The 22,739-nt window shown below is 33.5% G+C and overlaps 1 protein-coding gene across 2 annotated transcripts; it reads left to right on the top strand.

Moving 5' to 3' along the window:
- The first annotated feature begins 1,607 nt into the window (after window positions 1-1,607).
- Window positions 1,608-20,349, top strand: rno (PHD finger protein rhinoceros). 2 transcript variants are annotated; one of them, XM_085205953.1, is made up of 6 exons: window positions 1,608-1,889; window positions 2,700-3,013; window positions 4,690-4,884; window positions 5,198-5,414; window positions 7,495-7,684; window positions 7,763-20,349. In XM_085205953.1, the coding sequence occupies exons 2-6, from the start codon at window positions 2,838-2,840 to the stop codon at window positions 14,971-14,973; spliced, it is 7,989 nt and encodes a 2,662-aa protein (XP_085062079.1). In that variant the 5' UTR covers window positions 1,608-1,889; window positions 2,700-2,837; the 3' UTR covers window positions 14,974-20,349. The 2 variants fall into 2 exon arrangements, with proteins under 2 accessions (XP_085062079.1, XP_085062080.1); XM_085205954.1 differs by lacking the exon at window positions 1,608-1,889 and adding an exon at window positions 1,956-2,302.
- Window positions 20,350-22,739: the final 2,390 nt, after the last annotated feature.

Below are 22,739 nucleotides of genomic sequence, written 5' to 3'. Positions count from 1 at the left end.
TACTTCCTTTTTTATTTTTGATCGCTATTAGTTTTCTATTTGTAAATTAATTTTAATCTTAGTTCTTCTTTTGTACGTAACGATTATTAATTTTAGTTCTTTGTTATTACTTGGCTATATACATATTACAATGTGATCTGTCATGAAGTAACGCAAAACTGACATTATATGATATTATGATAGTCAATACAGTATAGGTTATATTATAGCATTAGACAGATGGCTTTTGTCTGATATTATTAACATGTTATTTAAATAATTTATTTTCTTCCTTTCTCATGTTTTGTAAGTAAGTTGTAAAGTGTGTTGTTGTAAGTTTATTTTAGCTATTTATTTGTTATTTTATTTTTTTTGTCATTCTTAAGATAGACAGTGTATACAACTGTGTATTTATCAAATAATAAAAAATATATATTTACATTATTTAATTATTTCTCCTTGCAACTGGTGGGTGGTTGGTGATCAGTATCTAAAAAAAGGTATGTATGTATTTTTTTTGTGCTTTATATTTCTAATTTATTTTTCCTTTATTATTTTGTTTAATTGTTCCTTTTTTTTATTTTACTATCACTGCGCGGACGCGCGCAGCTTCGCCTCCTTTTTTGCACCCCTAGGGGATGAATTAAATTAAACCACGAAACATGTGTTCAATGAAATATTTTTAAGAGTCTAAATTAAAAATTTTATAAAAATCGGTGGCGATTTAAAGACTTTTCCATACAAACTTTCAACCCTTTATTTGCACCCTTAGAGGGTAAATTCTAAAAAACCGTGAAAGAAATGTTCAATTAAATATCTTTAAGAGTCTAAATTTACAATTTTATAAAAATCGGTGCCTATTTTTATTTTTTTCATAAAAACTTTCAACCCCTATTTCACCCTTATAGGGTTAAAATTTTTCAAAATCCCTTCTTAGTGGATGTCCAGATTACGTAAGTAAACATCTGTCCAAATTTCACGTTTCTACCATCAGCGGTTACGGCTGTGCGTGCGTCTTACCTCAGTCAGTGAGGACAAATCCTTTAATGTATATATAGATTTGTATTCTCTTATTTCTTTTTTGGGTTTACAATAAAGAGTTTTTATTATTATTATTATTAAAAATAAAGATTTAGGTAAAACAAGGACCCTTCTGACAAGCCTAGTTATAATTGGTTTACAATGCGTTAATGCGCCTGTGTAGATTTAAATGTTTAAATGGATATTTATTTGGATGGTTAAATGGAACGTTGACAGAGGCATGCACTATATAAGAAATTTTAAGCGCATTCGTTGATCACCGATTTTAGGATAATTATTGAGCTAAAGGACATACGTAGAATTTCTTTTTATAATTAATATTATTCAAATTATTATATTTTGTTCAAATTATTACAAAAATAAGAAAACAATTCAATTGCTTTGTAAAGCTGCTTATTAAGGTAGACTCTTGGTATATATATTATTTCCCTGATTACTAGGTCAAAATACAAGTTAAAACATTAGAAAGTTTTAAGTACGAAATTATCTCAAATTATAAATTTTACTATGAGCAACATTATGAAACATTTTTTTTTATTGCGCCAACTAGTGGCCAATATCTGTATCTTCTTATTGATATCTCTTGCTGGGCTTCATGTTGTATTATCTCGATTATTTTGTGCTACTTTATGACAAATCTTATGTTTATTGAAAATGTGTTTGTGTTTGATTTATTCAGAAACTTAATTTATTGAAAATTCAATCTCAATGTTCATGTTGTGCGACAATTTCATTATAAAACCAATGACATTATATGAACTCGATGTGCGTTTTGGCCATTTTACTTGGCTTGCGTTGGTGTTTCGTATATAGTCACGTGACCAAAGTAGTTTGCAGATCAATGGCGCCAAATGACTATTACAGAAAATGTACGTAAAACATGAGCTACTTTCTACCCTTTAATTATATCTAAAATAATGAATATCGATCTATACATTATTATATATGTGTATCTGTACTGTACCGAAACCTACAGGAATAAAATGATGCGTAGGACTCACGTCAATCTGGCAACAAAACAGTGCTGCTCTCTATGTTGTCAATTTTGTTATGTAGTCTAATGGAAGACTTTCCGTGTGATAAATATTTACTGAAAAGATACTAGAAAATGAAATTATTGATTGCGATTGTGGTTTTAAGTGAGTTCCTTTTGGTTATCGAAAATTATTGCTAAAACTTTGCAAACGATAACTAATGACAATTCCGCCGCCTCTATTCTCGGTTCTCCATAGCAATCCACAGGCCCGCCATATAATTTACTCATGCAATAATGAAACGTCAAGTGAGTGGTTGTTAATTTTCTGTTCTAAAGAACGACTATACTTTTTGTAATGATTTTTGATTATTATCGTCTGATATGAGGTAATTCTTAATTATTTAGTAATTATTGACCGCCACTTTTAATTGATGCCAAATGTAGAATTGACATATTTGTTCCTTATGTCAAAATTACTTTTTATATAAATTTATTATATGTTTACTTACTATCGGGAAATGTTTACCTTAAATATGAAATACTTAAGATAACTTTATAATATAAGCGTATATTTCGAAAAATTATACTTCTCAGGTAGTGTATTATCTTAAGCAGTTTTGTTATGTAGATAATGCCTCTCTTTGACTAAATAATGGTTCTTCTAAACAAAAGAGTGTTTTAAAAGTGTCCCTCTTTATTGCAGGTTGTACTTCTTGCGTGTTTGTAAACTAAAATGTCATCATGTGAATAATGTGACTTTCTACACAATGTTACTGCCCCGTTCAAAGTGTAAAGCAGTGAAGGGTTCGTGAACATGTAGGTTGTGAAAAAACTTAAAAAGATGTCGTTGCGAGGCACAAAGAGGGCGTGTGGGGTGCGTGGGGAAGAAGCAGGCACATCCAAACGTCGCAGACAAGAACCCGAAGATGCACTTTGGCAGCTTCGGCCTATCAGTGACCTCAAAATGCCATCTATTTATAACAGAAGTGCCTCTGAGGCACCTGCTGAACTATTCAGGTTGGTGTGTTGCTTTACTCCAAAAATATTTAGTTTACTAGTTAAGCTTAAGTGTACAAAATACATTGTTATATGTATCTTGAAATAAGGCCTATGCGAGTTGTTATTCTAAAAAATAATCTTATTTATTTATCTTACTATTTAAGATGCAATGCTATAATGTTTTATTGATGTAAAAATGTTTTAATTTTAGCTACTTTTTAATTAATGTTATTTTATTGAAAATCAGATATGAGTAAAAATATTGCGATATGTGTATGTGACACTAAATTAAGCTGTGCGTTAAGGCTTTGCAATAGATAAAATATACAAAATGTGACAATGAATACCTCTACTTAATACTGGATGTCTCTAAAATTGGGCTTAGCTATAAACAAAGTTCTTGCAAAAATATGTGAAGATAACGCTGAAACATATATTACATTATTTAGCTCATTTATAAAAAAAATCTACCATTAAATAATTACTATATTAATATACTATAATAATTATTACATTTTATTTTCAACTGCCTATTTACACATACTTTCAATTTATAATATTGTCTTTAACATTATAATATTTTCTTTAACATTACATTAAGAGTAAAAGGCAAGAACTTTAAATAGAAATTTGCTGTTCAGTGATATTAAATTAATTAATTAAATAAAATAGAACAATGAAAAATTTATTTTATTTGTTATAGATATTTTTGTTAATATAATGATAAACTTTATTATAAAAGTTATGTTAAAAATTTGTTGCTTTTGTATTGTAATTATAAGTTTAATTCTTAGCATCAATTTAAGAGTATTTTTATATTGTATACAATAAGGTTGTCTCAATTTAAGAATACAAATAGGTGTTGTTGAGTTATTTTTAATTATAAGAGCTGAGCATAAGCTTTTCTGTTTATTATTGTAATAAAAAATAGTCTTTTTGCGAATGTATATGCTATTTATACTATGTGAAAAGTGTACATCTCTTTGTTGTTACTATAGGTAATTTTAAAATTATTTTCTAATAAAAGTCTTTATTTTATAGTGTACAGAAAGATAACACTTTTTACAGTATGGATATACAAATTGTTATTGTAAAAAAATAGTATTTAAATTAATATATAAATAAATATGTTGAGCTACAAAAATGTAAACAAATAAGTAAGTATGTAATATTATTATATTCTGTAATTAACAGTTTAATTTTAATAATGTTGCTGCGATGTTACTAAAAGTTCGGTTCTTTATTTATGGTGTTCTGAACGTGCCATTTGAGTGAAAGTGAGCAGTAATTATTTTGCCAATACAATTTATGGTAATATTGCATTTAAAATAATACCATAAAGTATACATATTCTGCCATTTATTTTATATACCATATACCACAATACCTATATACCATCAACACCCAATGTAAGTTGGTGTCTGACAGTAGTATGTCAAAAAATTACTAATATCTACATTACACAATATATAAATATAAAATTGTGTGTTAATTAATATATAATTTTATATTTTTTATATATTGTCTACTTTATTATACCATCCTATTTGGAGGAATGTTTCATCAAATGCCATAAATTATTTAAATTAATACATCATATTATTTTTGCTATGAAATAAATGTATAAAAATGGTATTGAAATTTAAAAAATATTGAAGATAACATAATATAACATGTCTGCACAAAAATTACAGAAAAGATCTCATCAGTGCTATGAAGCTACCAGACTCTGAACCACTTACTTCAAGTGAATATTGGATCATCACTGACACATGGAAACAGGACTGGGAGAGAGGTGTTCAAGTGCCTGTCAATCCCGACTCCTTGCCAGCACCTAAAGTTAAAATCATAGCTAATCCACGACCACCTAATTTTCAAGATTTTAAATTGTGAGTTTGGAGATATATAAATTTACATATTAGTAATCTATGGACAGATTTTATATAAATATCTATAAATAAAAGTTATTTTTGCATAATATAACTTAAAGATTTTGTTACTTAAATAATTTAATTAACACTAACACTGTTGTAATTATAGAAATATTATTGTTTTTATCAAATTTTTTTAATATCATAATATTTAAATAAAATTCTCATCTTAAACAAGTAATACCGTAAATATCATACAAAAAAGCATTTAAGAATCTTCAAAAACTTATGAAACAACATAGTAGTTTTATTATTATATTTCAATTTGCAGGCCTACAGACAAATACATACATCTAACGCGTGATGCTCACTTCCAAGCCGATAGGCATTACCTAAGTTCGACTCCAGCGCGGGCTGAGGCTTCGTGCAGCTATGACTTGGATGCCACTGATATTGCTTGGCTGAAATTGTTGAACACCGAAAGAGCCCGAGCAGGGGCATCCTCAGTTTCTGAAGACCAACTTGAAAAAGTTATTGAGGAACTGGAGGTAGGCTATCACAATAACAGTTCATTTATATTAGGAATGTTATGAAAATCTGTTAACCAAAACGAAACTGGGTCTTCTCAAATAAAACTCACACTAACTCTAACCAAATCCAATATAAAGTAGGTTTTCAATAATTTCATATAAAGACAGTCTATCAATTCTCAATCTCAGTCTCAATTTTATATATAGAGATATGAGACTTGTTGTTATTGGCCAAGCAGACTCACTAGCCTTTGTTTAAAGTGGCCATATGTACTTAAGAACTTTGGTTATCACAAAAAGATAAACAATAAAGATCATCAAAACACATACAGTCCAGAGAGTCCAAATCCAAAAATATCCAGCACTAGCTGAATAACTGAACTAATATTACATTCATAACTGAAACTGAAAACGTTAAAGTATTCTTTTTATATCTTTACCTATGTATATCTAGGTAAAAAAACAGTTACAACTGTAACCTGCTTTAATTACTAATTTATACTGGATATCAATTATAACTAAATAAACAGTGATCATACATTTCTCTCTTCAGCGAAACTTTGAAGGGTGCAATTTAGTAGTTTATTTATTTTTAATTTCACTCTATCACTCATGGGTAAGGCAGAGGAAATGGGTCACACACCAAAATTATAGTTATGGCATACCTCTTTCACTTGATCCGCATTCATTAACCTCCACATTCCTTAGCATATAATCTCTGGGAGTATAAAGAAAAATATAATAATTAAAAATATAATAAATATAAAATACGATTAAAGTGAATAATAAAGAAAAATAATACATTTATTAAAATATATTTGACTTGTTAGGATTCCGTACCTCGTAAAGAAAAAAAAAACAGACCCTTCTAGAATCACTATTCAAATCATTTATTTCAAGATAGAGAAGAGGTATCAAACTGAAATTAATATCAAATATGCATGTCTATGTTACCTTGGAGCACAGATAACAATAAGCTTCTAAGTCAACGCTATCAAAAAATACGAAAGTTGGTGCATAGTTTTTGCTGCATTTTATAAAATTCACCCCATAAACTATAAAACCTACAGAGTACTTCCCTTGGACCTGCAGTTACTAAATTTGGCACAAACTGAGAACTTTTCATTACCAATAAAGGAAAAGTATCTAAAAAATGGAACTTACATCATTCTAAAAAATAATTACAAACTTATTTTTGTAGTTGCTTCATACAACATGAGTGTCAATCTTTATAAGTTGTACTTCTCGCACTTGACAGGTTTTTATTTTATAGGAACTTTGGGAATATAATACTGTGTAAAAGTTCAAGTTCAGTTTTGTTACTTAATTTTCTTTTTTTATTCAGATATATTGATTATATTTTAGATCAATGAACTGTTTTATTAAGCTTGAACCATTATTCAATAATTTTAAAACCTAAAAAAGAGTAAAACATTAAGGTTTTTTTTTTATGCTAGTCGATCATACTATGTAAACAATTTACCTTGCTCCTGAACTACTTATATATGCCCCCTCGATAAAAAGCGGATGTGCATGAAGATTGCACTGCGTTATCATAAGTGGGTGCAAATTACCACTACTGAGAATTAACATTGAGCAGAGTGAACAAGATAATTTATTGAATATATTGGTTATAAGATCTTAGATTTTCGGGATTTTTACACATTAAATGTTAAGCCTAGATCAATCTCATGTATTTTACTATTACACATTTTTAAAAATACGACGTTTCAAACACTGCAGTATACAGTGGTCAGGAGGTAAAGTATATGTGATTATTCCGGTTAAAGAGTTTCATTTAGAATTTACTCAAGCTGCTTAATTTTTTTAACTCTGTGACATGATGGAAGTACTTTATATGAAAAGAACCTATGCTAAGACAAATTTCTTGCTTTTTCGTTTTTTTTCTTTTCTCTTGCCATAATGAATATAGTCCCATTTCGTTTTGAATATCGAAACAAGAAAAAAATAGTAGGAAACTGCATAAAACTTTTTTTTAAAACTTTTTTTCAAGAAATTATAGTTTTTAATGTGGTAAATGGCAATGTGTTATGTTGCAAATAAATGGATATTAAAGAGGATAATTATTTGTTTTAAGGTGCGCACTTGGGACAAAATCCAAGCAATCATGAAATCAGAAGAAGGCTTGGGCATAGAATACGATGAAAACGTAATTTGCGATGTTTGTAGGTCACCAGATTCTGAAGACGGGAACGAAATGGTGTTTTGCGACTCATGTAATATTTGCGTTCACCAAGCTTGTTATGGCATCACTGTAATACCAGATGGTTTGTAATTACTTATATACTACTAATATGGTATGGTATGGATTTAGGTATTTATGTAATGCAAAATATCTGTTGCAGGTCAGTGGCTCTGTCGTCCTTGTGGCGCTGGTATCAGGCCTACTTGCGTTCTGTGTCCTAATCTTGGTGGGGCCATGAAGTGCACACCATCTGGTCATAAATGGGCCCACGTTAGCTGTGTGCTTTGGATTCCAGAAGTGTCCATTGGTTGTGCAGAGAAAATGGAGCCTATAACTAAAATAACGTCTATTCCAGCGTCACGCTGGTCACTTGTGTGTGTTTTGTGTCGTGAGCGTAAAGGAGCTTGTATTCAGTGTTCCGTGAAAACTTGTAAGACTGCTTATCACGTCACTTGTGCATTTAAACATGGACTAGAAATGCGTGCAATAATTGAAGATGAAAACGCGGATGATGGTGTCAAATTACGTTCATATTGCCAGAAACATAGTGTTAACTCGAAAAAAGAGAAAGGTCCTGGTTCTGGTTCTGAGGAAGAAGAAGTGAAACGAAAACGTCGGAAGGATATGACTTCGGAGGAGAAAACGCAGGCTCGGGCTGCGCGATTGCAAGAGATAGAAGGGGAGTTTGATCGTCATGTTAGCGTCAAAGACATCAGTACCCATGTTTTAGATGTTGATCAAGATGCTATTAACTATATTTATAATTACTGGAAACTTAAACGAAGGGCAGGTCATAATCGTCCTCTTCTACCGCCAAAGTCGGATGACAATGAATTGCTGACTCACAGGCAAGAGCAAGCTGATCTTGACAAAATGAAAATGTTTGTACAGCTTAGGCAAGATTTGGAGCGGGTGCGTAATTTATGTTATATGGTCAGTCGTAGGGAAAAGCTGTCACGGTCGTTCTTTCGTATGCGAGAGCAGACGTTTCACAAGCAAGTGGCGGTATTATCGGCTGAGCCTAATATATCTGGCCCAGATTTGGCGGCTATCATTGAAGCTAATCATGGGCCATCTATCTATGATAGGTTATATTCTCATGCTAATGCAGCTGATCATAAAAATGATTTTGATGATCTGTTAGCGCGTATTGCGCCTCAAGATTCTAGCGATGACAAGAAGAAAGATCGTAATGGTCTTGTACGAGGATCAAAGTCAACTAATCCTTACAAAAAACATTATGTGAATGGTTCTCGAAGGAGTGGCAGTATGTACAGTGGACTCTCAAGTGAAGAAAGTGCTGCAGAAGTCACTCGCACTACGAAATATCGTCGTGCTATTGGATCAAGCACAGATGAAGATGTTAAGAAGCCTTCCACTTCTCCAAAAAAGAAGATCTCACCAAAAGGAAAAGGGAAAAAATCACCAAAGAAACCAGAGAGAAAGAAACGGAAGATTCCACAATCTAAAGCTGTTGTTGAAAGTAGTAGTGAGGATGAAAACATAAAATCTAGAATGAGAAAGGATCGATCTCGTAGTAAAACATTGCAACAAATGGAAAAAGAAATGACTGCTGGGAAATTGGGTCAATCTGGCACTGACAGTGATGACTTGATACCTATAAGAGCTACTAGAAACAACAAATTCCCGATAGATATCTATTCAGATAGTAGTGATGGAGCATCTGTCAAAGAGGAATGCAAAGCTGAAAAATCTACTAGGCTTAAAATCGAGAAAACTAAATCACCCAAGGAAAACGATTCCCTACAGCTCTTGCCTCGTACTAAAGCGGCAATGAAAGAATTTATTCCAACTCAACCAGAAAAGAAAACACATGTGGAAGAAAAACCTGGTCCTAAAAAGAGAGGAAGGAAACCTTCAAACAAGGATAAGAAAATACCTATTAAAGCAAATGATTCAGATGATGAGGCAAAAAATAAAGAGAATATTAAATTTGCGAAACAAAAAGATAACCCCACAGATTTAATAGTTCCTCAAAGACAAGCTGCTAAAAAAGCTTCTGAAAATATGCGTTCTACAACTGTTGTTAAAAAAGAAGATGAAAAGGACAAACAAGTAAGTGGCGATGATTCTAAATCTAAGCCTAAAGTTAAATCTAGAGGAAAGGAACCTAAGGATATTCCAGAAAGAGTAAGCAAGAAAAAATCTTCTAATAAAGAGCCTTATACATATGTTCCGCAAAGGCAAGCTGCTAAAAAGGCAGCAGCACACATTAAGAGTGGGATGGGATCTAAAGGTCCTGTTGCGGAAAATGAAATTGACAAAAAGAAAGATGATAAGACAGACAAGAGTGAAGCAAAATGTTCTCCTAAAAAGGAAGATCTAAAACGGTCGAAATCTCCAGTTAAAGACAGCTCCAGTTCGTCATCTAATAGTAGTAGCAGCAGCTATTCTTCGTCATCTAGTTCAGACGAAGAGCCAGAGAAGCCCAGCATGAAGCCTACAGCTAAAGCTCGTGAGATCAAACCTGTTTCTAGACAGCCGTCAATGTTTTCCCCTCCTGGCTCTAGACCAACTGTGGACTTGCCCTTTCTTGACAAGGTGTCAAGACCATTGTCTTCAACTAGTGCCACGAGTGATTCTGACAGCTCTAAAGGATCGAGATTTTCAGGGTCCGATAGTCCCTCGCCAAAGCGTCCCCGCAGACGACGCAAAAGGAAAAGTGTCTCAATCGATAAGTCCCCACGCAAGGCCCCTGACAAGAAGCTTAAAACTTCCGAACGGGGGTCCGATTGTGGGGCTACATCGTCACCTGTTGAAAGAGAGGAATCGTGCAGACCCAATGACACGCGCGCTTCCACACGTTCTCGGACCCGAAGCACTACTACAAGCGGAAATATGCCTCATAAGTCTGATGCCAGACCGAGAAAACCATCTAGAGACCTCTCCGGATCTCAACATTCCTCTACACCCAACAAGGTTCCAAAAGAGAGCCTCCAGTCCGCTGAACCTACAACTCAGAAACGGAAAACGGACGAGGAGATAAATATAAAAAATGATACCCAAGAAATAGCTGTCCCAAAAAGTGATATAAAACCTTCAAAGCCAATAAAACCTAAAGGACGCAGTGTTTCAATTGAAGATATTAAGGAAGAGAAAAATAAAACAAGTGAAAACGAAATTACATCCTTAAAAAGAACCAGTCCTAGGAAAAGTGTGGAATCAAAACACAAAACAACCACAAATAGAAGAATGAGTGTTAAAGAGCTAGTTGACAAACCCATTCTGGCATCACCGAAAGATACCCGAGAACTCTTATCAGTAGATAGACATTCTTCTAGTCGGCATGAGTCTCTGTCAACGGATCGGGAATCTTGTCTATCACCAATTAAGAAAAAAAATGCTGCCTTGGGAGATTCAACTCCTCTTGACATAATCGATAAGAAACATGTACCAACCAATGATGATTTCGAAGATGCTGACAAGAACTGGTTATCAAAAGCTCCTAGCCCAAACATTAATCCACCGCCAGTTGAAAAACCGGGTGATCACGAGAAATATATGACAGAAGATAAATCACTCGATTCTGACTGCGCAGATAAAAGTAGTATCAAAATGATCGCCAAAATCCAAGCTAATCTAAATGAGAACACTATGATTAAATCTCCTAAAACTCCAATGGATGCAAGAACAATTGATCCCATTGATGTCGATAACCCGATTACTAGAAATAAAAGGAAACGTTCTTTATTGGATACTGATAAGAAATATATTACCCAAGATTCTAGCCATGTTCAAGGTGTCGAAATATCCAAAAGTGCGAAAATACCATCAGCAGTTAATCCTTTCCCAAATAGGACGATGTTCTCTCCACAACCCAAAGACAATGAGCTATTTGAATTTGATATTCTAGCAGTAGATGAAGGTTTTAATCACGAAGAAATGATGAAACCATTTACTTCATATCCTGAGATTTTCTTACAAGAAGATTCTAAAGAACAGGGCGTACAAGAAACATTAAACTTAGTCGACAGGCTCAGAATGCAATTAAATAAGAAAGCACCAGCTGAGACTGTAATGCAAGAGGATGAAATTAATGAAAAAACAGCAAGAAATGAAAACTCTGATATAATGTCCGATGGTGAAAAGACTGAACATAATAAGAACGTCATATTTGATTTACATGACAAAAGAACCTCTCCAAAAGAGAACCAAAATAGTAACCACTTTTCAGAGCAAACAGAGTGCATAGATGCATCCAGAGAGATGCTTACGGAAAATAAAGATGAAACTAAGTGGTTTGACTTAAGTGTATCTCATAGTGAAAGCCAATTAGATCCAATTAACGAATCAAAATATGAAACTGCCTCAAATACAAAGTGGGTAGACTTAAGTATCTCTCATAATGAAAACCAATTAGATCAATCCAGTGAATCAAAATATGATACCACCTCTTATATAGAAGATGTTAAAGAACCAACTACTGTTCAATCAATTCATTCAATATCAGAAGTTACAGATTCAATATCCTTATCTAAACAGAGTGACGATTCACAATCATTGTCGGTAGTCGATCATTCGGTGCATAGTAACGATCAGGAGCTAACTCAAGATAATCAAACCTATGACAATAATAACTCCGTGATACATTCTGACTGTGCGACAATCTCGTCTCCATACATGGGACATGCTTCGAAATGGGGTGAAAGCAAGATAACAACACGTAGATCTTCAGCTTCGAGTACAAATTCCGAAGGGTCTGTTTGCTCACAAAGGGCCAATATAAAATCACACCTTATTGGTGACTCTCGCCAAGGGTCGGTACTGCCTGAAATTGATGCTTATCCTCCAATTCCTGCTTATTCATGCCGAGTAGAGCCGACAATGCCACTAAATCAATATACAAGTTATCCCCCGGAAGCGTCACCATTTTTGGGCACAATGGGTTCTTTGCCTCTGTTCGGTCCTAGTACATGTGCTTCTTCTCAATTGTCACTGCCCTCACCGGCTCCAGGACTATATGCTACTGGGTTACCGTTTGCTACACCCTTATTACAACCTATACCTAAACAAACATTCCCATTGTGTGCTGCATTTACCTCTTCCTCTCAAAATATAGCACTGACTACCGCAATGATAGCGTCACCCACACAGAAGCCTCTTGATTCTCCGCGTGACGATATTGATGTCACAGGTAGTGATAAGTTGTCAATACACGTTGTTTCGAGTCCTAGTATCAGTGTAGACTCGTACAATGAAACAAGCAATACTAGAGCTCCAACTAAAATTTCTACGGACAGTAGTGAGACTAATATGAGCTTGCCACAGTCAGAACCACCATCATCAAAGTCATCTCCAAAGCAAATGAAGCTGCACAATAAATTTCCAAGTAAATCACCTGGTAAGAGTCCAGGCATATCACCTAAGCAAAGCGACTCTTCTAAGAGCACCAAACGCGCTAGTAATAAGAGTAACAGGAGTCAAAGAGGTCGAGGTCGTTCTAAGAGTCGAGGACAGGGCTATCCTCCGGCGGATTATTTAAGGAACTCAATACAGAATAAATTAATTGGAACTGTCTATGATTTTAATGAAGATATAGCTAATGATGGTGTAGATCTTAAGGCACTTAGAGAGAGACGGAAATCAATTGATAGAGATGATAGGAAATCCGAACACTCGTATAAAGATTCCTCGCAATCTCCCCGTGCAGATTCTCCGCCGACCAAACGGCCCGTTAGTGAGAACAAAGATATAAAGACTTCAACTCCTGAACCAATTGAAGATGCGCCATCACCATCTAATAAATCCAACGCCGAAAGAGGCCCTGGATTCTCACAAGTACAACCAGTTTTACCTGGCCCCGTTGATATGCGTACGTACAATAATCCGTTTGAGACTCCAGTACCGCCCGTTACTGACGCTTATCACAGTCATTTGTTAGCTTTTGCAAGTGGTACAGCAGATCAACAGCTGGGAGAAATAGATGAAGAAATGGAAAAACAACTGCATTCAGCACTAATGGCAAGCAAGCCGAAACCAGGTCCGCCTGCGACCGCCTCAGTGCAAGAAATTAACGAATCCGCAAAAGATACGATTACTCACTCACAACTGCCGAAAGTGTCTTTAAGTGATTCCAGAAATCAACTGAAAGTGAAAATTAAAGGCCCGTTCTTAGACGCCAACTATGCGAGTTCCGTACAACCGGTAGCTCCACAACCACCTGCTCCAATACATGAGTCTAATGCGAATTCTTTAAATACATCGAGTAGTTCCATGAGCTCGATGATGAGTGGGACCCCAAATCTGAGGCGTATGCGTAAAAAAGAATTACTGCGACAATATTGGACGCAGGATATGAATATGGATGATCCAACAAACGCTTCTACCATGGGAGTAGCACCGCCGCCTGTGCCACAGCCGTTGGGTCGCGCCGTCATCACAATACCTAAAGCTGTAGCGTCCATGACTAGTATACCTACAAGAGAAGACTACAAAATTACTGATGCACCTGTAGAAAAGAAGAAACGGAAGATTACCGGTGGGGTTTGTCGAGAATTGAGGCAATTACAACTGAGTATGAACATAGAAGATGACAAATTGTCTAGTCTCTTAGCACAAGGTCCGGCTCACAAGAGACGCGCGCGAGTTACTACCAAATCCAACCCTTCACGAGCCTCGTCACCTGTAGCTCCAAAATTAAAAATAAAATTGGGATCTAATACAGTTCAACAAGTAAGCGAAGAACCATCTGACTTTCAATTCCGTCCGCCTAAAAAACGTCTCCAAAGCATACACAAACCAAGCTTTGAAGACTTGAGGCGAGAAAGTATGAAGTATCGACGAAAGGTAATGGCGGATTTCGAGGAGGACGAGAAAGTAAAGAAGCACAAACCTAACAAAAGCGAGAAACGCAAAAAGAAAAAGGAGAAGAAATCTGAAAAGGAGAAATTGCAAGTGATAAACAGTGAAAGTGAGAGTGCTACAAAATTAATTATTAAAATTAAGCGTACGAATGACGAAGAGCGGAAAGCGGCAAACGCTCAAGTTGGTGGGACGCTGGCGAGTGCGGCGGCGGCGGCACCGGAGCCCACGGTGGACCCATTCGACTACGACCCTACGGCTCCAGACCCACTAGCGATAGACCCGAATTTCAGCGCGGAGGCGTCCACGATGCGCAGGATACGCACAGACAAGGTGACACCAATTCGATTAAAACTAGCGCGGAGCTCTCAGGGCGTATCGGAATACGTAATGAAACAGGGTGCAGAGACCACTCAGGTGTCCACGCCTTCTACGTCTTCTTCGGGTTCCGCTTCCGCTCCCGCTCCCGCTGCCTCCTCCGCCTCCACTTCCGCCACCGCTGCAGCGTCGCTGCCGGTCGCAGTCAATAAACATTGTGAAGTGAGGTGATATAAACCACATAAGCGAAAAGCCTAAGTGTCGCGATTTTCGGGCGAACAATGAACGCGAGTGTACAGTTAATATAAGAATAATACTAATTGTAAATAAGAACTTTTTAAATTAATATTATTCTCCTTTAATTCTTGATGTAGTTTATTATATTATTTATTTGTATAAATCGAAAGCTCAATGATTAACTTAAAATTACTCTAAGATGTATATTGTTGTGCATTTTGTGGTGCACAAGTAAATAATAATATAACACATTATATATTTTTGTTAATGTTACTATCTTACTTTGTGCCTCATAATGTGGAATCTCATTAAGTATATTATCATTGTATATTATTGTACATGTATATTATTTTCCAAAGCTGCTCTATCACAATGCATCACATGCATCACATGCTCAATGCATGCTGGTGGGGCACTAGCACTGTTTTGACTTTTTGGCTGCTAATTTCTAAAAGACTTATTAATAATTTAATAATTAATTTATAAATATAAGTAATTAAACTATATATAAAAGACCTAGGTAAGTTATCTTTTAAAATAAATATATATTATTGAAGCAGGGCTTCTAATCAGATTATTTATATAATTTTCATTGATCCAATTTAACTCAGTTTAGTCCAGTACCATTGCCCTACCAGTAAATAATAACTCTAACGTTACTTCATTATTAGTAATGGCTCATGGCTTTGATTCAATCGAAAGTTATAAATGTGGTGATTGAAAATAAATTCAAAAATATTAGTTAATATTAATTCTTTGAGAGGGATGACAGCAAATCATAGATGTATGTAATTTTTTATTTTTTTTAATATTACTTTTGCTTATAGATTTTTTACTAAAAGGATAACAGAAAATCATTAAATTACATTTATATTTTTTTAATTTAATATATTATATGACTTTTTATTCTTAATCCAAATACCGTATAAATTGATGTTTTTCTTTTATATTAATAAGTTTTTAATCTGTTATTTTTTTATGCATTTTGTCTATTAAAAAATGTTTGTATGGCGACAAGTGAACATATAAAATATTATGATATTTTTTGTAATGTTGCCATTACAACTTTCTCCGCCTGCAGCGATATATGGAATCTTATGTTTTGAAATAAATTTGAGTTATTTTGAATTTGTATTTGCATATCATTTTACACAAGTGTAATTTTAGAGTGTTTTTGAACTGTAGATAACTGTATATTGGACTGACTGGCGGTATTTTTTACATCTGTTATGTGCAATATTTGGCAATACTCATCGGAATAGTCAAGGTTGAATGGGCCTAGATGGGATGTGTTAGTTTTAAGTACATGTTTGTTAAGTATAAATTGACATAAAGATTATTTTATATTGTAAATATTCGGTTTTAAGGCGTGCAGAACTCAATCGAGAATGCCATCATACATAAATGACTGTTCTGAGGTTCGTACACGTGGTTCGCTGTGTACCTAGCTTGGTACGTAGATGCTGGAATATTGGCCGCCTTTCCCTTTTTTATTTGCCTTTTTATTCTGATTGTACCCTGTACAGTGAGGAAAGGCAGCGAATAGCGCCGCAACGACAGTGTATATAACCTCTCCTCGCCACGTCTCCGGACATTAGAAATTGGTAAAAATTGTTGCCGCTGTATCTCAATGTGGGTCCGCGCAATGGTTGTTCTGTTTCTATTTATCCATTGTTTCATAATACTTTATACTTCTTCTTTCGTAGTAAATATTACTTAAACCATAGCGTAGATTCACGTCGATGGTCACGGCCTTGTTATAAACAAGGCCTACAAAGGGTCATTTTGCAAACATCCAAGGTTAGGACATTGTGCTGATACGTGTCTTGAAGATGTTTTGTCGTTACTTCCTGCAATAGAACTTCTCGTGCGTCTAGCTTGAGCGAGATACTCTGAGCATTTGTGATCTTTTTATATCTTTTATTTCCTTATTTTTTAGAAATTGTTTCTTGAAAAAAATATATATATTAAATTAAAGAGTAGTAAGTTAAATCAGATTAAGATTTTGATATGTCCATTGATTATTAGATTAGACAATTTGAATCTATGCATTTATTATTGTAAGACATAGTTTATTTTAGATTTCTTTAAATAATATTACGTTTATTAAATAAAGTAATAGTATTGATGGTCAAATGAACTGTTTCGAAATAAGATTATATTTAAGAATTATCCATAATAATTAATTATTTTGGGCTAGACGCACACAGTTTACATTCGGTCGTCTCTTAAATCGTATTGAATTCCATATTCATTGGCATATATCTTCATAACACGTAGATAAGAATACACTGGCTCATGTCCTGCTAGTATACATATTTAACAGTAATGCTGATATTACGGAATTAGAGTTACTAAAAACGATCGGGACATTGAATTATTGAATCTTAACTGAAATTGATAAAGTGTAGTGATTTGTCAATATTTTACGCGCTGATGTCGCTTATTATAGACGAGTTGTTTATGCTACAGTAGTACCGACGAATAAACATAGACAAACACTTCGAGGACGAGCCCGCGAGCTCACGCCGGAGCTTCATTCGAGCACTAGGCACTGGGGGCACCTGCCCGCACTAATATGTAATAGATTAATAATTCGATGTGAATGTTAAATGTTGCCATATATATATATCCGGATACAATTGTAGCTTAGTTATTACAATTGTATATTTTTGCTTCTTATTGCTATCAAATAGTAGGATATTTATTTAATTGGTGGATCCATTAGATGTTTTCCATTGAATGTAATTAATGTATTAAATGTGGGGCGACGTTAATATGAATTAAGAGTTAAACTCTGAGTACGAAGTAACCGTCTTGTTCGTAGTCGTTTCGTAGCAGCCAGTAGACTGCTACGTAGGTATTGACAATGTCTAATTTTTCATCACAAACGATATTTATATTACACTGAGACTACAAACTTTGTCGCGATTTCATTTCAGATATTTGACTGTTATCCTTAGCCCTAGCCATACGATTCCGTGCTTACATTTGAGGACACGAACGCGTGCACATGTCGTTCATCTCATTTTAACTCAACTTTCACTCGGTTTCACCCGTTTTCACCCGTTCATTTATTTTTCCGTTCCGACCGGGTCTGAGCAGACTTCACTTGTAAATATAATAGATTTATTCTAATATACTTAGTCATAATAACATTTTAAATAATAAATATTATTAATAATTATTATATTTGATAATGTCTAAGCTTTACACGCGTAACTTCAGTCACTTCAATTTTAACCGTGCGCAACAAGTAAAACAGGTGTCATTTTTCATTGTTTTTAATGTTAATAAATTGTCAATAAACCCCAGATTAGAGCTTAATCGTGACGTAGGTGTTTTTGAATCCTTTTGAAACCAAAATTATATATGAATATTTAGTGATAGTGACGCGAGTATTCGCAATTTTAATAATACTAATATTAGATATATAATTCTGAACTGGAATTACTGTAATACTTGTACAATATATCTGCATCAAACGCATTTGTCGCACATAACGGTCACCACGGTCTACTTCCTATTCGGTGACTGATATAAGCCAAAATTATTGTTAAAAAACTGATTTTGAATTATATCTATTATCTTATGTAATCGATGATTTTTATATCTTTGTTTATTAATAAATATTTAGTTCTTTGTTAAAAATTACGTTATTAAACCACTGTTAGACAAATTTAGTAGTATGTTCACTTGGTAAAAATATATGTATAGTGCTAACTTGATTCGATTTAATTTTGATTGTTACTGTGAAAGTCAGTTACCAATCTCATCTCTCTCATCATTTTTAATAATACCCAAATTATGTTTATACATTATATTCGAAATATTTAATTTTGATAATTTAATTTCAGGGAAGTTAGTAAATATATAGATTACTATTATTATATTAAATTATTGTATTAAATAATTTGAGATTTGTGCTGAAAACAACAAAATCACACGTAGGGCGTCTTCCGACTTGTGTGTATTCATGCAAGTGCAAATTGAATATTTTTCATACATAAAATTCTTTCCCGTAACTTTATATGATGGCGTTTTACAAATGTGTTCACGCACAAACTGTATCTGCATTACCTAAGAATCATCACATTTCAATTTTGTCGCCGACCATATTATTACACTGAGACTACAAATATTGACATTACACTGAGACTACAAAGTTTGTCGCGATTTCTTTTCAAATATTTGACTGTTATCCTTAGCCATAGACATACGATTCCGTGCTTATATTTGAGGGCACCAAGGCGTGCACATGTCGTTCATTTCATCTCAACTTTCACTCGGTTTTACTCGTTTTCACACGTTCATTTGTTTTTCCCTTCCGACAGGGTCTGAGCAGACTTCACCTTTTACTGTGATTTGTTTTGTCTTTACATTATATTTAAGAATATTATGTAGAACGTTTTCATAATCGAGATTCCAAGCGCTGGAAATAAATCTTTATAATTTTATTTGTAAATAATAATATCTTGTAATATGGAAACTTTGAATTAGAGTAATATTTCTAATTATATTCATACATGTTTCAAAGTGAGTGTAATGACTTTTTTGGTACTTTTAGGGGGTTGTTTAAATTTCGTGCTTTAAGCGCCTGATTTTATATCGTGTATTTTAATTTACCGAGTGTTGATTATTGTAAGTGTTGCACGGAGTTGTAGTTTTAGTTTAAGTTTCTTTCATCGTAATTGGCGTTATGTGATTAATTAATGTACGTAACTAAGTATAATGTAAACCCTAAAACACATCATCTCGGCGACACGAGAGCGCCCTCGATCTCTTTGTTTATTATTCGATTTGTACCGTTTTCCCGGCTTGAAGTGGACGCATCACAAATCGTTTAGTTGCTCTCAGTACCCCGTTATGTTATATTATTATGATTTTAGAGTACATATTAAAATTACAATATATTATGGTAAATTTATAATATTAACTTTATGTGCCACATCCACAAAAAGTTATAAATGTTAGTTATAGAGTATGGCTGGAGGACTTGTACCAGTCATTATATTATGTAAGTGAAATAAAAATACATATAGTATGATTATTTATGTCTTAGTTGATAAGTATTAAATGTAAGAGATTAACATCTTATACCACTACCCGTTTAAGTATTATGATCAAGAATATTTCCAATGTTTTAAAAAACTTAGCATTTTAGAAATTATTTTTATTCATAAGTTGTACAAACTACTTATGTACAGTGTGTAACGTTAAGCGGATAGTAAGTACTATGTGGCGGAGAGTGCAGGAGGTGAAAATGTAACGCGGGTGTTGTAAATAGTGTACAAGTGGTCTTGTAAAATAACAAGTGTTTTCAATGTGCACATAGTCGCCTCATTCATTAAATAAATTTTTTAGATCAAATTTTTCTATCTTTTTATTTTTCTCGTTTTGAATTGAATAAAGGGCTTCAGCTGGGTAGGCAGAGTGAATCTAGTGTCAAAACACTCTGTTTCCCATTTTTCTACATTAATACGATCAGTATTGTGGTTTCAAATCATACATTTTTACTTTTAATACTGGAATTTTCCCAATATTCAAGAAAAAAAGATGCCACCATGGAAAACACCACTTTAATAAAAGTAGTTCCTCGAGCAAACATCTGTAAGAAGTATTGAGAGCATACTAGTACTTATTGCTAATCCAGTAATAATGTTTGTTGTTTTCACAATGCATAAAACAACAACAACATTAAAATTTATACAGAATTTATAATAGTGAAACGTTGTTGTACCTAAGATTTATAGATTTTAACTAGCGGCTTCGCCCGCTTGAACTACATGATTATTCATTTAATAAACAGAAAGACTGACAGTCAAATGTGTTGATGTCAATGAATAATTTAATTTACTCGTTCAGAAACTGCCCTAAATGTTAAATTATTGATTTAGGTAAGGATTTATAATATTTTATATAAGTATAAATATGAATCGCTATATATTTGCAGGCAAACTCATGCCTTGAGTTCATTCAAAGGGCTATAACTTTTTTTTAATAAACCGATTTTGATTTGATTTTGGTTTAGTAGTTTTGGAGATAAGCGTCCATACATACAGACAGAAGAAATTATTATTAGTATATAAATAATATAAATAGTATTGTTTATAAATAAGTAAGCATTATTACTCGAAACAGAGGTTTTCCACCAAGGGTTCCGTGAAACAATTGGAGGTCTTGAGCTTTTTTCGCAATTCAAGCTTAGCTTAGCCAGAGCCCTTTTATTTGATATCTCACTTAAACCAACGGCATAAACACCAAATTTTGCCCCTTGTTAAGGCTTTTTTTTGTTAGGTACCACAAATGTACAGTTTTTAAATTTTTTCGTCATAGTTGACGACCTGTAGTACTACCTGTAGAGGCTAGCTGCCAAATTATATAATTGTATAGAACAAATAGGTAACTTCAACATGGATACACAGACAGACGGACAACAAAGCGATCTTATAAGGGTTCCTTTTTTTGAATGGTAGGTAGAAATGATCCACTTTCGTCCGCTGATTAATAATTTAAATATTTTAAAATATATTTATGATACCAACTATAAATTTGAAGCCGTCTTAACCCAGGAGCACGAGGGTGTGACTATAACGCGACGGTTGTGGGTTCGATCCCCACTCGAGGCAATAAATTATTATTTATTAATATTTTCATTTGCTCTGGCACCAAGGCAAAACCCGGCGTTGAGTTCCGCCACTCAACGCACAATGCCTGGAAAAAATAATTTATCAACAGTCTCTGTATTGAGTGTAGATAAAATGAATTATAATTTTCTGACATTACGTATGACTACGAGGATATTGACCCCATTATCATAGCCTCATTGCAATACGTTGAGTCACGTATACATATATTTTTTATATTAATAACTAATATTAACTGATTTTGTATGCATATTTTTATTTCCTATAATAATCACATAGGCTTCAAAACATAAAAAATATTAAAAGTGAAATTTAAAATATGTAATGAAAAAGTTTGAGCCTGACAAACAGAAGCCATCATTTAATGCTCGTTTTGAATGACGTCAAAGGTCATTAACCGCGAGTATTCGCCGAGCGCTTAAGTACTTAATCATACATATTTTTTTGTAATTGCCAATGAGATCATATAAAATGCAACAAAATCTTTTCACAAGTAAAAACACTAAGAAAATATATAACTATAATAAATGGGTCATAATCAGAAAAGGTGTACATTTTGTGTCTTTTCTTGTCCCGCTACTTTGAATGCGTTTTAAAAATACAATTTTAAAGATAATTTAAATATTTAGCCATTTAAGATAAATTTACTTATTAACTTAAAGATTTTTGTAATATTTTAAATGTATTATGGCAAATTATAGTATTTTTTGTTAGTTGCAAAAAACTTTTCAAAATGCTTCCATACAATTTTTCGTGTCCCATTCACCACTTTACTTTTTAAAAATTGATTTGTTACGAATATTTATGGTTTTATTTGATTTCAGATATGTTTATATTACTTTACTTTATGCATAATATTAAATAGAACTACTTTTATTGATACATTATTTACCTAATAAATAATATATATGAATTAAGTAAATTTGTCCCAAAATATTGTCTTTTTGTTACTCAGGGCTAGTAACGTACAATTAAAATATGAACGCAATTATTTTGAATGGTATTTAATATTAGTTTTTATTGTGGCACCATTATTGTATAAGTCAATGCTATCGTAGCTACAACAAGTAGTGTTCTCGCAGCAGTTGAGGGGTTCAAATGTTTTAGAGGGAA

This window comes from Heliconius melpomene, chromosome 21, assembly GCF_056956725.1.
Source record: "Heliconius melpomene rosina isolate 202511_hmr_F chromosome 21, ASM5695672v1, whole genome shotgun sequence".
NCBI classification, from domain to species: Eukaryota; Metazoa; Arthropoda; class Insecta; order Lepidoptera; family Nymphalidae; genus Heliconius; species Heliconius melpomene.
The sequence above is the reverse complement of the archived record's forward strand: the minus strand, read 5'-3'. Positions and strand labels throughout refer to the sequence as shown.

What these genes read in the sequence shown, in the direction of transcription:
- rno (XM_085205953.1), top strand. Translation starts at nt 2,838, where the DNA reads ATGTCGTTGCGAGGCACAAAGAGGGCGTGTGGGGTGCGTGGGGAAGAA. An exon ending in AATTTTCAAGATTTTAAATT is followed by an intron (nt 4,885 to 5,197) that starts GTGAGTTTGGAG and finishes TTCAATTTGCAG; the next exon opens with GCCTACAGACAAATACATAC. An exon ending in AAGTTATTGAGGAACTGGAG is followed by an intron (nt 5,415 to 7,494) that starts GTAGGCTATCAC and finishes ATTTGTTTTAAG; the next exon opens with GTGCGCACTTGGGACAAAAT.